Source organism: Xiphias gladius, chromosome 7 (genome assembly GCF_016859285.1).
Source record: "Xiphias gladius isolate SHS-SW01 ecotype Sanya breed wild chromosome 7, ASM1685928v1, whole genome shotgun sequence".
Classification (NCBI taxonomy): domain Eukaryota; kingdom Metazoa; phylum Chordata; class Actinopteri; order Istiophoriformes; family Xiphiidae; genus Xiphias; species Xiphias gladius.
Genome location: NC_053406.1, coordinates 14,936,743 through 14,950,511, shown reverse-complemented (window position 1 = coordinate 14,950,511; position 13,769 = coordinate 14,936,743). Strand labels below are relative to the sequence as shown.

The following is a 13,769-nucleotide window of genomic DNA, read 5'->3' as shown; positions in this document are numbered from 1 at the left end:
AATTGTTTGTGTTACCAGACTTACTTCAGTTATAAACTGATTGAAGTCCTTTCTAAGTCTTTTGAATTCTTATTTTCCCATAATAACAAATCGATGGCTTCCAAAAAGAAGAGGCAAGGAAATTCAAACCGACATTCTTGTAATGCTGTTCTTGCCATATTTCTTGCTAACACTCAGACATGATTAGTAGACAATAATTTGGCCTGGTCTACAAAAGAATGAGCCATGTCCTGTTGTTGACATGCAATTGTTCAGTCACCATTGAAGCTGACAGCCTAGCTCCATGTCAGCGCTGGTTCAAATCAGGACATGAGACCCCTGAAATTTTTAATGGAAGTGTAGTTTGTGCCACTGCAATCACACTAGTAAGCTAGACTTGAATCCAGTGGTAAATATGAAAGCAGCCGTGTCCATACAGAGCTTAATGACAGAGTGTTCTAGGCTCCCCGCCAGTGTCTTTTGTAATGGTCAACGACGTGACTCAGACGCAGCACAGCAGTACAGTAAGATGGGTGAGGAAAGGTTAAACATTATTGAGGACGAAACATGCATTCGTACAGTCTGGTGGAAAAAAGCTGATTTCCCATGGCCTCACCATCGACGGGAGGTTTAAATTGACATGATTTATAAAGCCATCTAATAGAAGATTATCCCTGTTCACCCATTGCAAAATTCTCCCTCTATTGTGTCAATGATAGATGTTAGTCAAGCTGTTTGACCTGAATTTTGTGTCCATAAAAAAACAGGCTCTTGTGCTTTTTGAAAGAGTTTTTTAGTTTTCTATACTTAAAGTTTATTTTATGACATGTCTCTGTAGATGAAGCTTACGTTGTCAGTATCACAGTCGGTGCTTCAGCTGTTCATATTTGCAAGCTATCATACTCAAATATTGAGGAAAGAGAATTTGTGTTTTTTAAAGCAGAAATTATATAGGATGTGGAGATTGAAATGGGGAAATGTAAAAATATCAACAGCTTCTCTAAACATGCTGAAACAGTGGAGAATCCGACCGTGGTGACCCATGATTATTGACACGGTAGACGCATAATATGTTGCAAGCATTCCTGTGCACATTTACAAAAAGACGCCTGGATGGTAAATGAGTAAGAAAAGGAGATAATTTGCCTCACAGTGAGAACAGAAATTGTGCGTGGATGAATGCAGGTATGCCGTCGTCTTTCATTAAAAAGGAAGTAGTGTTACAGTGGTGAAATAACTTGTAATGCTATAAGGGTTTAAATCGGTGATACTCTGTGTATACCATTGCATAATGTGTAGACTTGCCACACTCTGCAAGCTCCAAGCTTGACAGGTTTTTTAAGGGCCCTTCTTTCAGTCTTCAACTTCATTGGCATTTTCCATTCTGCATGTCTCCTATCTGGGCTCACAGACAATATTTGACACTTAAGATAAGTGCTTTAATACAGAAAAGAGCTATATCATACAAAGTTCTGTCTTACTAATGTACAGAATGAAAATACAAGGTGACACTTGACACAATTCTGGGTTTTTCTTTCTGTCACTCTCCTTAACCCCTCTCTCACCACTTTCTTTCTAACACATCTCCTGTCTTGCTTTTCTCTCATCTGCCTTCCCACTCGCACCCACCTCTTGTCTGTAACTGTATCTTGTCTTCGTTGTCACATCCTCCCTTTCTGCAGGTGGTGCGCCTGTGCCAAAACCCCAAATTGGCTCTGAAGAACAGCCCCCCTTACATCCTGGATCTGCTGCCAGACACCTACCAGCACCTGCGCACCATCTTGTCTCGCTACGAGGGCAAAATGGAGACTCTGGGGGACAACGAGTACTTCCGGGTCTTCATGGAGAACTTAACAAAGAAGACCAAGCAGACCATCAGCTTGTTCAAGGAAGGCAAAGAACGCATGTACGAGGAGAACTCACAACCCAGGTGAGCATAGAGAATAAAAGTATGGCATCTAGCTTAATATTAATTGAGTGATATGATTCTAGAGGTGAGTTGTGCCAAGAATGGGTCCATTTGCTTTCTCAGTTCTTTTCTTGAACGTCAAGTGATGTTGAGGTGTAAAGTCTTTATAATACAACAGTTCATTCAGAGCAATTACGACTGTGCAGGCACAGAGTGAACAACTGCACTCATTCCTAACCCCCAGGGTGGTTGGTGCTCAAGATGTATAAAAAATAAGAGGAGAGAGGTGTTGTGGTTTGAGCATGTGAGCATATGTGGTCAGAAAGGTGCTTAATCTACAGCTGCCTGCCTGCCTGTCACTTTGTTTTTGTGCCTTCCTATCTCTACCATCTACTTCAACATTTCTCTTCTTGTACTTGTCTTACTGTAATGCTTTGTTTTTACAAATCTCACAGTGCCTCCTTCTCTATCGCTTTTTCCTCTTACACTCAGTAATCTTTACTGTCCCACTGAAAACAGACACAAATGTACAGTCTGTGTTAAAAAATAACCAGTTGTCTGTTTTATGTGTTGAGAGACTTTTGTAAGTGTAATTGATAAGATATTGTTACCCTTGTTTAAAAAAAAATACCAAAGGAGAAATTACATCTTTTTGAAGACTTGAGACTCCACAGAAGACCTCAAGACAAAATGGAGCTTTTTAAGTTACTCATGTGTTAAAGGGTAGGTTCTGTGAGATGTACACTAGCTGCCGGACAGAACTGTTCTTACCTTCCCCGTTTACACCAATACAGATGCCCTTTGGTTCACTGTATGCTTTGTGACAATGCTTTCAGACATAGTTGTAAACAGGCATCATATACAGTATGTAATGAAATAGTGTGATGGCCCTCATTATGTTTCTCTAGGGAGTATTTCGTATAAGATGTGAGCCGGTATCAAATATTATCCCAGTAAGGATTTTACCCAGAACTGTCTTTGAATCACTTGTTTCTCTTGCTGGCAGTGAAAAAGATGACTTGCAAAAGATTTTGAAAAACCCTCAGTATTGTCCAGACAGCTTTTTATGTCTGGCTGTGGTTAGTTGCTGCTGTCTGCAGGAGCTTTTGGATTGGTCAGTTGGACGATGACACTGAGCGGATATGGAAATATACGGATAGAAACTATTGCCTAAGGGGAGAAGTTAATAGCAAAATAAGGATCTAAAATTGTGTTAATTGATGTGCCAAGTGTAGTTATTTTATTTCTTATTTACTTGTATTATTATTATTATTATTTTTTGCATATTTTCTATTTTAAGTAGAGTTTTCAAAGACATCCTTAACAAACCTGATCAAAAGCAGTTTGCTTGCTTTAGATATTTTGTGTTGCCAGAGTTCACTGCTGCAGAACTATGAGCATGCTACATTGATGCTGCATGGGAAGACAGTAATGCTGATTTCTTTCAATTTTCATTATATTGAATAAAAGATCAAGCAGAAGTATTCAACTCTTAATACCTCGTTACTCTTATTTGAGCTACCATGTGGTCTTTAGAAGGGAGAGCCCATGTCCATAATAAAAAAATAAATGTTGATGCGTGATGAGTAAAGTAAAACAATTGATATGTTTATCAGATTTAACATTAGGATTTAAGATGTGATTCACTTCATCGCTATAGAGCAAGCAATTTGTCATCAGCAGAGAGTTAATGCATAGCCAGTGTTTCCCCTAGGATTTTCTCAGTAGCGTTGCTGCTGTGCACACGTCCATGAGTAAGCTACCCCCGGATCCACATTTATGAACGTCAGCGGAGGAATAGCGTAAAACAACCTTAGAATTGTCATGTGTAGGGTTATTCATGTTTGCCTTGTTGTGTGTGCGTTCATTTACTGGGAGCTTTTGACATGTAAAGGGCTCTGGAGGCCCAGATAGCTGTAGCAATAAATGTTAAAGAATGAAAAGCCTCGAAACAGAAAATTACTTACACTATTTTTATTGAGCATAAAGAGAAAAGGGTAATATACACTTAATGAGTCAGTCTTTCAGACTCATCTGTAAATTAAAATATACTTTGACTAACAAGATAAGTGCACAGCACTAAGTTGCACCAGTTTAATCTAAGTTTGTACCTCTTTGAAGTTGGCACCCCATGTGATAGCATTTTTTAGCGAAGGTCTCAGCATCCAGTTGAAGTCCAAATGTTTCCACAATTGGTGACTCATTTGTTTGCACACTGTTTTTGCACATTTGTGCAGGCAAAAGAAACATCTTTGCTTCATTAATTCTCAAGTTATGAGTATTACACATCAGATAAATAAATTGTGATAACCCGAGAAATAATGAGGCGCAGATGTTTGTTTTGCCTTCACTAATGATGTATAAAAGAATGAGAACACTTTGGAGTCATTTGGTCATTAATGGGGTGCTGACATAACAGGCCTATGCTTAAAATTTTAAATTTTAAATTTCTCAAAAATGGTTTGAGTACAAATCTTTAAGTTGTGTGCACAAACATGCACACATTACCTGAAATAGTTTTATAAATCTATCCTGATCACATGGAGTGCCACCCTCTCAGGGGTGCAATGTTGACACAAGGTTTGGTAGTATTCCCTACAGACATCAGTAATTCAGTGCACCATCATACAAATTGTTTGTGTGTGAAACTAAATGTTTAGATAGACACCCAAGCTGAGTAATGGTATTACGGAAGTGTACGGAATAGGTTGCACAACTGTGTTAATGCATAGCCTAACTGGATTAACTAGTAACCATTGAGCTTGGCTTGTTGCAATCGCTTCACCATGGACATTTGGAAACTTTCAATTTGTTTAATTCGATTCTGGTACTTATGTTACATTTCTAATGCCTTTGGCAAAGAAGTAAGCTAAGTAAGACTTTCCATTAGGAGAGGTATGTAGGTCTACCTTGTTGCCGTATGCCACTTCTCCAGAGTGAATTGGCCAGCTGCTGCGCACACACTCACAAACAGCCTATGTTGGATTGCTAAATGGTGACATCACCGTGCATGTTTGCATGTATTTGTTTGTGGCTGTGTTGCGGGGTCCCCTTCATTTCATACTAGCCCCAGTCAGCTGCTTGCAGTGTAAAAAGCCTAAGTGGCAGTGCTCACATTCCGTTGTGAATATCAATGACCCATGTGAAATTTCAGCATCAGCTGGTCAAGCAGCCAAAATAAGAGTGAACACAGCCAAATATGACCAGGAAGCTGACTTGTGAGAGCAAATCATTGAAGGGGGACAACAGTGGACCTCTAGGTTAGTTTTTAAAGCTCTAGAGCCTCAACTTTTTAACAATATAAACTCAGAGTCAGCGTGCAGCAGATTAGCACACAAAATAGCCCTCTATGGATCAACACTTTCTGATGTTGCTGTGTGTCCTCTTACAGACTAATTTCATAACTTGGATATCTATTTTAAACCTTCCAAAAAAACATTGAAAAGCCTACAGTCTTACATAAAGCGAGAGGAAAGCTTTAGGAAGTTGTGGTTTCTTTGTTTGACCTGGCTGAGAAAATTAGTTAATTGTTGTACCTAGCCAATCCTAAGTGATACATACCTCATGTTGTTGCACAGTTCCTCAGTGAGAGTGTTCTTTCTCAGCTACCATTACCGTAATCTTGTAGAGGGAAAAACACCACTAAGGCAACCAGAAAGAAGAGGACGTTTCTATCTCAACAACCCCTGTATTTACCACGATAAAGTTGTTTTTTGCCATTTTGACCGTTTCTTTATGAAATTTATTTTCATTATCACTTCATTGCACCAAGAAGCTTTGCAGAAACAAATTCCTGGTTAAAGCAGAGGAAACACACACACAGTAGCCAGGCATTACACACAAAGACTGCTATTGTTTGTGTGGAGAAGGCAGTGGCAGTGACACTAACCAATGGGTATAAGCCCACTTAAGAGTGCTATAGAATCAACCAATGATGTTGAACCACTAGAGAAACTAGTAGGTAGTTAGGCTGCAGCTGAGCTCAGCACATGGCTTAGACTGAAAGGTTTAACTGTAAGGATAAAGATAATCGGCGTGAATGCAACAAGAATAGTTTGATAAAACACTGCTTTCATGATGTTCTTCAATTCAGCCTGAATTAAAATGTGAGACTGCTGACACTTATTATTTCCACCACTTTGACTTCAGTCAGCCTCAGTACGTGATAGTTATTCACTCAAATGGCGATGTATTGGACTCTACCATAGCTTAATACTTATTTTCAAGTCAGAGTGAAAGATCTGAGTGTGCCATGAGAGCCCTGAATGCAGCGTGGGTGGATATGCTGGATATTGTGATGCTGTACAGACTTCTCCACATTGTCTTTCCCAGAGATTGAGATCCTCTATTTATATAGCCCCCCCCCCCCTTTCCCATATGAATCACATGCATTGTTTAGCTTTAGAGATGAAGTAGAGTTGAGGTAGTGTAGTATAACCCTGGGTTTGTTTTTTGGTGAGCAACAGCCTGATAAGCTTGGTCTTGACATTAGTAGTAGCTGGGTTGTGTATGTAAGAGGCGTAATGTATTTACAGTGTTTTTTGCATACTGACATAGGAGAGGGAAAAAAAAGTGGCTCACTTTTAGAGAGAGTGTAGAATAAAGTAAGTCTATTGTAAGCGAGACTTAATTATTAACAGTGACAGCCCATATTCAGTCAGAATCAACACAACACAGTCAGCACTTCCTCCTTGTTTGCTTCACTTAACTTCCTCTTCTGGTTTACACAGCACAGCCGAGACATTTTCTGGCCTCAGAGTTGACTAAGACCCACACAGGAATGAGTTAGTTTTAATCAACACTTTTTTTTTTTTTTACTCCTCACCCAAGCCTAAAAATGTTTCTGTATTGCCTATTCTGGAAAGAGAGTGACCAGAGGAATAATCTCAACCAGAAATTTAACCATATTACCCTGTAAAATTGTTCATTTTAGTTAGGCCAAAGCTAGAGCTAAGATAATTTAATGAATTAATTGATTAGTTGACCAACATAAAATTAATTAGTAAACATTTGATAATTAATCATTTGTCAACTTTAAATTAAAAATATGAGTGTTTTGTGCTTTTCTCTGTTTCATATCATTGTAAACTGTCCTCAGGTTTTGAACTATTTGTTGTACAAAACATGTTATTTGAAGACATCACCTTGGTAAATTATGATGTGTATTTTTCATAATTTTCTGACATTTTACAAAATAACAGTGATTGAGAAACTAAGCAAGTGGATGCTGTATATATGGATGTATGGATGCAGCTAACAATTATTTTCATTATCAAATAATCTTTCTGTATGTTTCCCAATTTAATTGATTAACTGTTATAACTCAAACCAAATTACATTTTATAGACAGATATTGCTGTGGTCTGTAAATGTTTTTTCAGTTTTCCGTAGTCTAAGGTGACTTCATCAGATCGCTTTTTTTGTCCAGCAAGATGTCCAGAATCCAAAAATACTCGGTTGTTTATCATATATGGCGAAGAAAAAATAGAGTACCAGCTCAAGACATTGTTACAAGCCACAAACCAAATGCTGGCAGTCATTCAGCTAGGGCCAGCTCACTTGTCTACTCTGTGGTCGTTCAGTGCAACATAGTATTTTGACTTCTGCATTAACTGAAGCGAGTAGCGAGTAGTGAGTTGTCACTGGTGTCTTGATGAAAAGGTTTGCTAATAGGGTCTGGTTAATTGTTCTGTGTTGAGAAACGAGTGTGCTGTCCTTCTGAGCTTGTTCTTGGTTTTAAAACAGCTGCTTTGTCTGTAGCCAGTTTATTAATTTACTTATGTTCCGATAAGAAACCTATATGTTAAACATTACACATTCTACAGCCCCTGAGCAGAATAACACAGTATTAGGGTTGATCAGCGTGTCCTCAGAAAAAGCTCTCTAACCTCCCCCCCATGGGTCTAACCGGATACTGTTTTGACCTCTCTGTGAGAGTCTGCTTGATTGTCTTCCTGGGCTAAGCTGCCATTACATCCTGACCACCGTTGATAAGTCCAGCTGGTCAGAGGAAGTGGTGGGCTAATAGGCTGCAGGGTGATGCATTTGTGGGACAGCCTACACTGCTGAAAGTGATAAACCTGGAGACTAATAAAATGTTGTAAATGGTATTTGTAGTACAGGTGTATATCTCTTATGGCCTAATTTGTCTCGTATCTTATCTTTACACACCTAAGCTGTTACTGGTGAAAGGCATAATACCTGTTGGGTATGTTTTAAAGCCTTGTAAGCACGCTTCAGTAAGTTCTGAGTGGTGTCAACATTTTCACACCCTGAATTTTAGGGTTTGGGATATCACCATCCCGAACTGGCTTAAAACAACTTGATTAACAAATAGGTTATCTGATAAAACTCTAAATTCCTTAACATTTAGTAATACTGCAGTTATCATGGTATAATGTTGAACTTCTGGGTTTTGTGATATTTACGGATGGTATTTCTTAGAATAGAGCCTCATGTAAAGCAGACAATAATAAAAACCACCGTCACACTCTTTCTCTTTTAAACCAGGAATAAAGCAAAATAAAAGAAATGGCTGATTTTATGTCAAAGGAAAAGGAAAATAGCCAGTTTGGCCATATTTTGGCTTTGCAGCAGCCATTATTATATGGTTTAAAAAAAAAGTTCCTCTCTTCACAATGTTGTACACACCCATCTACACACATGCAGAGTTGAAAGAATAACTCTGTTAATGGATCGACAAAAAAAAAATTCTGTAACTATTTTGATTAATTTCGAATCATTGTAAACTCTGTATCTTTGTGTTTTGAACTGTTGATCAGACAGAACAAGACATCTGAAGATGTCACCTTTTGAAATTTTGATGGACATTTTTCACTTGTCTTCTGATATTTAAGGCAGAAATGATTAATCAATTAATCAATTACATGAGACATTTATAGGCAGACTAACTGCCAGTGAAAACATTTGTTAGTTAGAGCCCTACACACATGGTTAATTAAAAGTTTAATCCACATCTTTTTATCCCTAGACTTCACTGCTACCCCTCCTTTTTTTTACTTTTGCTTCTTTGCTGACTGCATATTGCTCCAGTCCTTTGCACAATAGAAAAATGCATACCAGACATGCTTCAGTGATAATATTACAATGGTTGGTAGGAACAACTTCCTCAAGCTTCAACTCATTCAGCCTTCCCTGCAGCTGAACCACTGTTCAGGCTTCAGTTGCAGGTGTCATGAAGAGCCTTTCACTCAGCTATCACTTGGATCCATTTCTCTTTACTCATTATGACAACATTCAGTTTGTTTCAGTAGCTACTGCTGTATAAAATGTGCATGCTTGTGAAGTTGTTCAGACATTTGAGTGCACAACAAAAACTGACAAGATGAAAAATAGGAGAAAAACAGTTTGTTTGTTTTTTTCCCCTTTTTTATTTGTCTAAGTACTAATTGATAATCAAATTAAACTTTCCAAATTGTTTATTATCATTAAACATTAATCATTATTCTTAGTTTCTATATATTACAACTTTTAACTTTTGCAGCTTTTATCTGAAAAATTATGGAGTTGAAGCGTGCTCACTTTGCATGAGGATTTCCTTTCTGTGGGTCGTGACAGGTACTTGGCACTGTTGTCTATAATGTTACTACAGTGTTACTGGCTGCTGTTTCTACTTGTCACAACAACTGGCTGTCTGTACATTTGTGTTCTGAGCATAATTCTCAGTTTTAAAGTTCATTCTCAGTTTTAAAGTTCATTTTATTTGTTACACAGGTAACATCTTGTGAATGTTATCAAACCTGGATAAAAGAGATCACAGAAATGTCATTAATTCAGTCATTACAAAACTGCGTCTCTGTTGTAAGTGATTGATGTAGTCGAGAATTTGTGGACAGAGGAAGAACATGTAATTGTATGATACAGTACACATGTAATTTGTACCCTTTCCTATTTTGGTTCACCAAGACAGCCACTTCCTATTTTATGTAAATGTACCTGACATCCATCTGAAACAAAAGTGTGTATTTGAGAACACGGCTCTCGACTTTGACTATCTGAAAACCCATCTTATCACTGCAGCTAAAACACAGTAGGAAAGGTCTGTGTTTGTAGTATTGGATGGAGCCATGAGGAAATGCAGCGGTGCATTACGATGCTGCACGATGATCAAATTGATTACAGGAAAGTTTGCATGAAAATCATTCATTCCTGTTTTATCAATAGCTGTTCAGCTAAGTTTAGTTTAATTATTTAGCTGCTCCAACTTCTGCATGTTTTAAAAAAGAAAAAAAATTGTTTTATATTAAAGATTTAACTTTTTGCTAGATTTGGACATGTACAGTTTAATGTATGGGTAGTTCACAGTATAGTAATGGGAAATACGCATCACTAACTCCTTTTATTGTTGATTGACTGGAAGGAAACATGTTTTAGGATTGTACCCAGAGAGTGATCTTCTGCATGTGTTTCACTGTAGGTCTAGGATTGGGTTGAACCAGAATTCTTTAGTTTCCCCGCAGGCTATGTCCCCTGCTATCAAACAGTCCAACTGAAATGTTGAAGGTGTTAACAGGAGAAAGAGAAAGAGGGAAACCACCAGTTTTGCTAAATTTTGTTAGTCACTTATTTGATGTTTACTTGAGTAAGAATAAGCCCTTTTAATCTCAAACTGTACTGAACTTTACAAAACATCACCCTGAAATCTCCTAATATAGCTCAGGTTGACTTAAATGAGGTCTAAACGTTATGCATATTCATGTGCCTAAATTGAATTTTATCTACATTGTCTCATTTACATGATGAGTTATTGTAGCGTAGCTCTCACATTGAAGACTGCCACAGTGTTGTTTGACACTACTGCAGTTCCCTGCTGCAGTCACTTTTTAGATATGAATCAAACTGACTGCACTGCCTTTTTGGCTCATCGCTCTGTGCAAAGGCGAGTAAGAATTAAGGGGAAAAAAAGTGTTTCCTCTCTCTGCACTGCCACAGAAGAGAGTCTTAGCAGTTAGCTAGTTGGTTTTGATGGAGTTGGAAGCAAAGTAAGGAAAGCTTTTAGTGGTTAGCCTAGCAGCTAAAGGGCTACAAGGGCTGGGAAAGGAAAATGATGTTCTTACTTCAGAGGCTGTGGGTGTCTCTGCTTCAATTACATTTGCCTTTACTTGTAGCTTGAGGCTCTGTGTACAGATATATGTATACACATGCATACAAATATCAGAGCATCATGGTTATTTATGTTGCAGTGGTATCAGTAAGCAGCCAACTCATGTAGTCCTCACGCTATTAGATTATGGTGATTAGCATGACGCACCCCACTAGCTTCTCTGCTCCTCAGGGTACAACAACCACTTGCTGTTTATCCACACAGAGATAAATGAGCTCGGATATGTACTAAGATATGGCTATTCAACCTGTATTGAGAGGATTAAGCTAAAACAGAGCTGCTTTTTGATGTTTATTACTATCTTTTATTTCTCCTTTACCTTTAGATTGGTAAGAGCTTTGAAAGTGAGATGAAATGAAAATTACAATGCACATTTGGAGAAGTTTGAATGGATTTTGCACAGGTGCACGGCTATTATTAATTTAGGGTTTTTATATTTAGGAGTTTGGGTAAGGAAGCAGTAAAATGTGTTTGGATCATTGATTAAGGTGTGTGTGTGTGTGTGTGTGTGTGTGTGTGTGTGTGTGTGTGTGTGTGTGTGTGTGTGTGTGTGTGTGTGTGGTGTGTGTGTGGTGTGTGTGTGTGTGTGGTGTGTGTGTGTGTGTGTGTGTGTGTGTGTGTGTGTGTGTTGTCATGGCTGTTTCCTGATGGAGATCTGGAATGAAGCCAGTTCCGGAGAGTTAAATTTATAAAGTGATGACTGTAGCAAAATGGTAAGCCAGAATTTCAAACACATAATCCACTCCAAGACAAAAAACTACATTTCTTTTTCATTTGTGTATTTTTATGTGTAAGCATTTGCTACATGCTTAAACTCAGTGTTCAAAACAATATTAACCATTGCACCTAGAAGAAGGCTCTCCCTTACCATTTGCATATATGTCCTTATCTATTTAATCTGCCAGTTATTTTCTCAATTAATTGGTTAATTGTTTGGTCTATAAAACGTCAGAAAACTGTGAAAAGTAGCCCGCACAGATTCCTAGAGCCCACAGTCATGCCATCAGATGTGTTCTTTTGTGCACACAAAAGTGCAAAAGCAAAAGACGTTAAATTTATTATAATGTAAGGCCTAAAGCAAATTCTTACACTTGAGAAGCTGAAACCATTAAATGGTTGGCATTTAAGGTTAAAAATTGGAATGTTTTTATATATATATTTTATTTTATTTTATTTTATTTTATTTATTTATTTTTTTAAATGCTATTACTGTATCTTGCAATTTATCTTTGTAATGTTCATCCATCATATGCCATATTTCTATGTATGTCGTACGGATAACTGTCCTGTAGCCTACCGTGAGCAGCTGGGATCAGAGCCTGTGATGGCGGGCACAGTAGGAGAGCTTTGCATATGACTGGAACGTCACAATAAAAAGTGACACTTACTGTGTTGACATGTTGGAATTCTCATGCTGTTACCTTTTTAGTAAATGCTCTTTCACATGCATCCTTTGATCTAATCAGCGTACTGTGTCTCTTGCCATTTCTTTCTGCAATATTTAAAAATGATCCACTGAAAAAAAAGTAATGAAAAATGTCCATATGTTTTTAAAGATATCACGATGATAGAGTGGGTGTTGTGTGGTGTAATTATGATAGATGGTTACGCTGGTGTCCATGTTTTTGTCAAAGGAGCTAAAACCGAGTTTAGCAAACTTGTTATGCAATTTATTGCAATTAATCCATCAACTACCTAAAAATCCTCAGATTACATAAAAATGGTATCCATAGGGCCAAAAGGGTAATGAACATCCTCAAGGTACTTATTCCTGAACTAGTTTAATTCATTTTATCAACTGTTGTAAACAACTTTTGGTAGCTTTGTTGCAGTGCTCATTTCATGCGCGATCTGCATTTTCCTTTTAGCCTTGAGCAGAAAAGATAATACAGCTGCATGATGATATTACAGCTACTTGTGGGTCTGCCAATCCAGACAGACTCTCATTCTGTAAGGTTGACCCTTGCTGGCTGTGCTGCGGTGTATTAGCGCAGTGCGGTGCTGGCTGGCTAGCTGCACTACTTTATCACAGCCAGCAGGAAACAGGAAGGGAGCAGCCAGCTGCAAGGTCAGAGGTCAATCTATAGCATGAGGGGGATGGTGGACAAAAACCTAGTGTTCAGAAAAAAGGTTTGGCTTTTTTCTTTGATTTTGGCTAAGAATGATAGTGTGAGATGGAAAAAGAAGATATTATAGACATATGGCAATCCAGAGTATGTCACCTCAACATTCTCTGTATGTCTGAAGCCCGCTTGTCAGTGTTGGCAGTGTTAGCTTAAATAGCAGTAACAGTTGTAGGGGTAGGCTATTGGAGCACTGGCTGCTGCTTATTACACTTACACACAGACACACACAGACACACACACAGACACACACACACACACACACACACACAGAGTACAAAGCTGGTATTGTATGGCACAAGAACAGAGTGAGATGGAGATATGTTAAACAGATGACAGCTTGTTCTGCTATGTATAAGATTAGATTTGAACCTGTATCTTACTTAGTTTCAAAATAATATTCAGTCTGCCATTGCTAATGCTGTCTCTGTCACAGAGACAAAAACACACAACCAGGTCTCATTCACTGGACAAATCTCGTGCCCGAGACAGCTGTACCATCCTGTGAGTCTGATGCCAGCCCGGCCGGTGTTCGCTTTCACATTCATTGTCTCTGCCTCTGATTCACACGATATGTATATTTGCTGATACAACACACACTGGGTATGTGGAGTGAACTCAGTGTCTGTGTACA

The 13,769-nt window shown here is 38.3% G+C and overlaps 1 protein-coding gene across 1 annotated transcript in view; it reads left to right on the top strand.

Moving 5' to 3' along the window:
- The window catches only part of cbl (Cbl proto-oncogene, E3 ubiquitin protein ligase), a 41,314-nt gene that overhangs the window by 5,282 nt on the left and 22,263 nt on the right, over positions 1-13,769 (top strand). Inside the window, exon 2 of the mRNA XM_040130401.1 lies at positions 1,662-1,909. Within this exon, the coding sequence (XP_039986335.1) occupies positions 1,662-1,909 (248 nt within the window). The remainder of the gene's footprint in view (positions 1-1,661; positions 1,910-13,769) is intronic.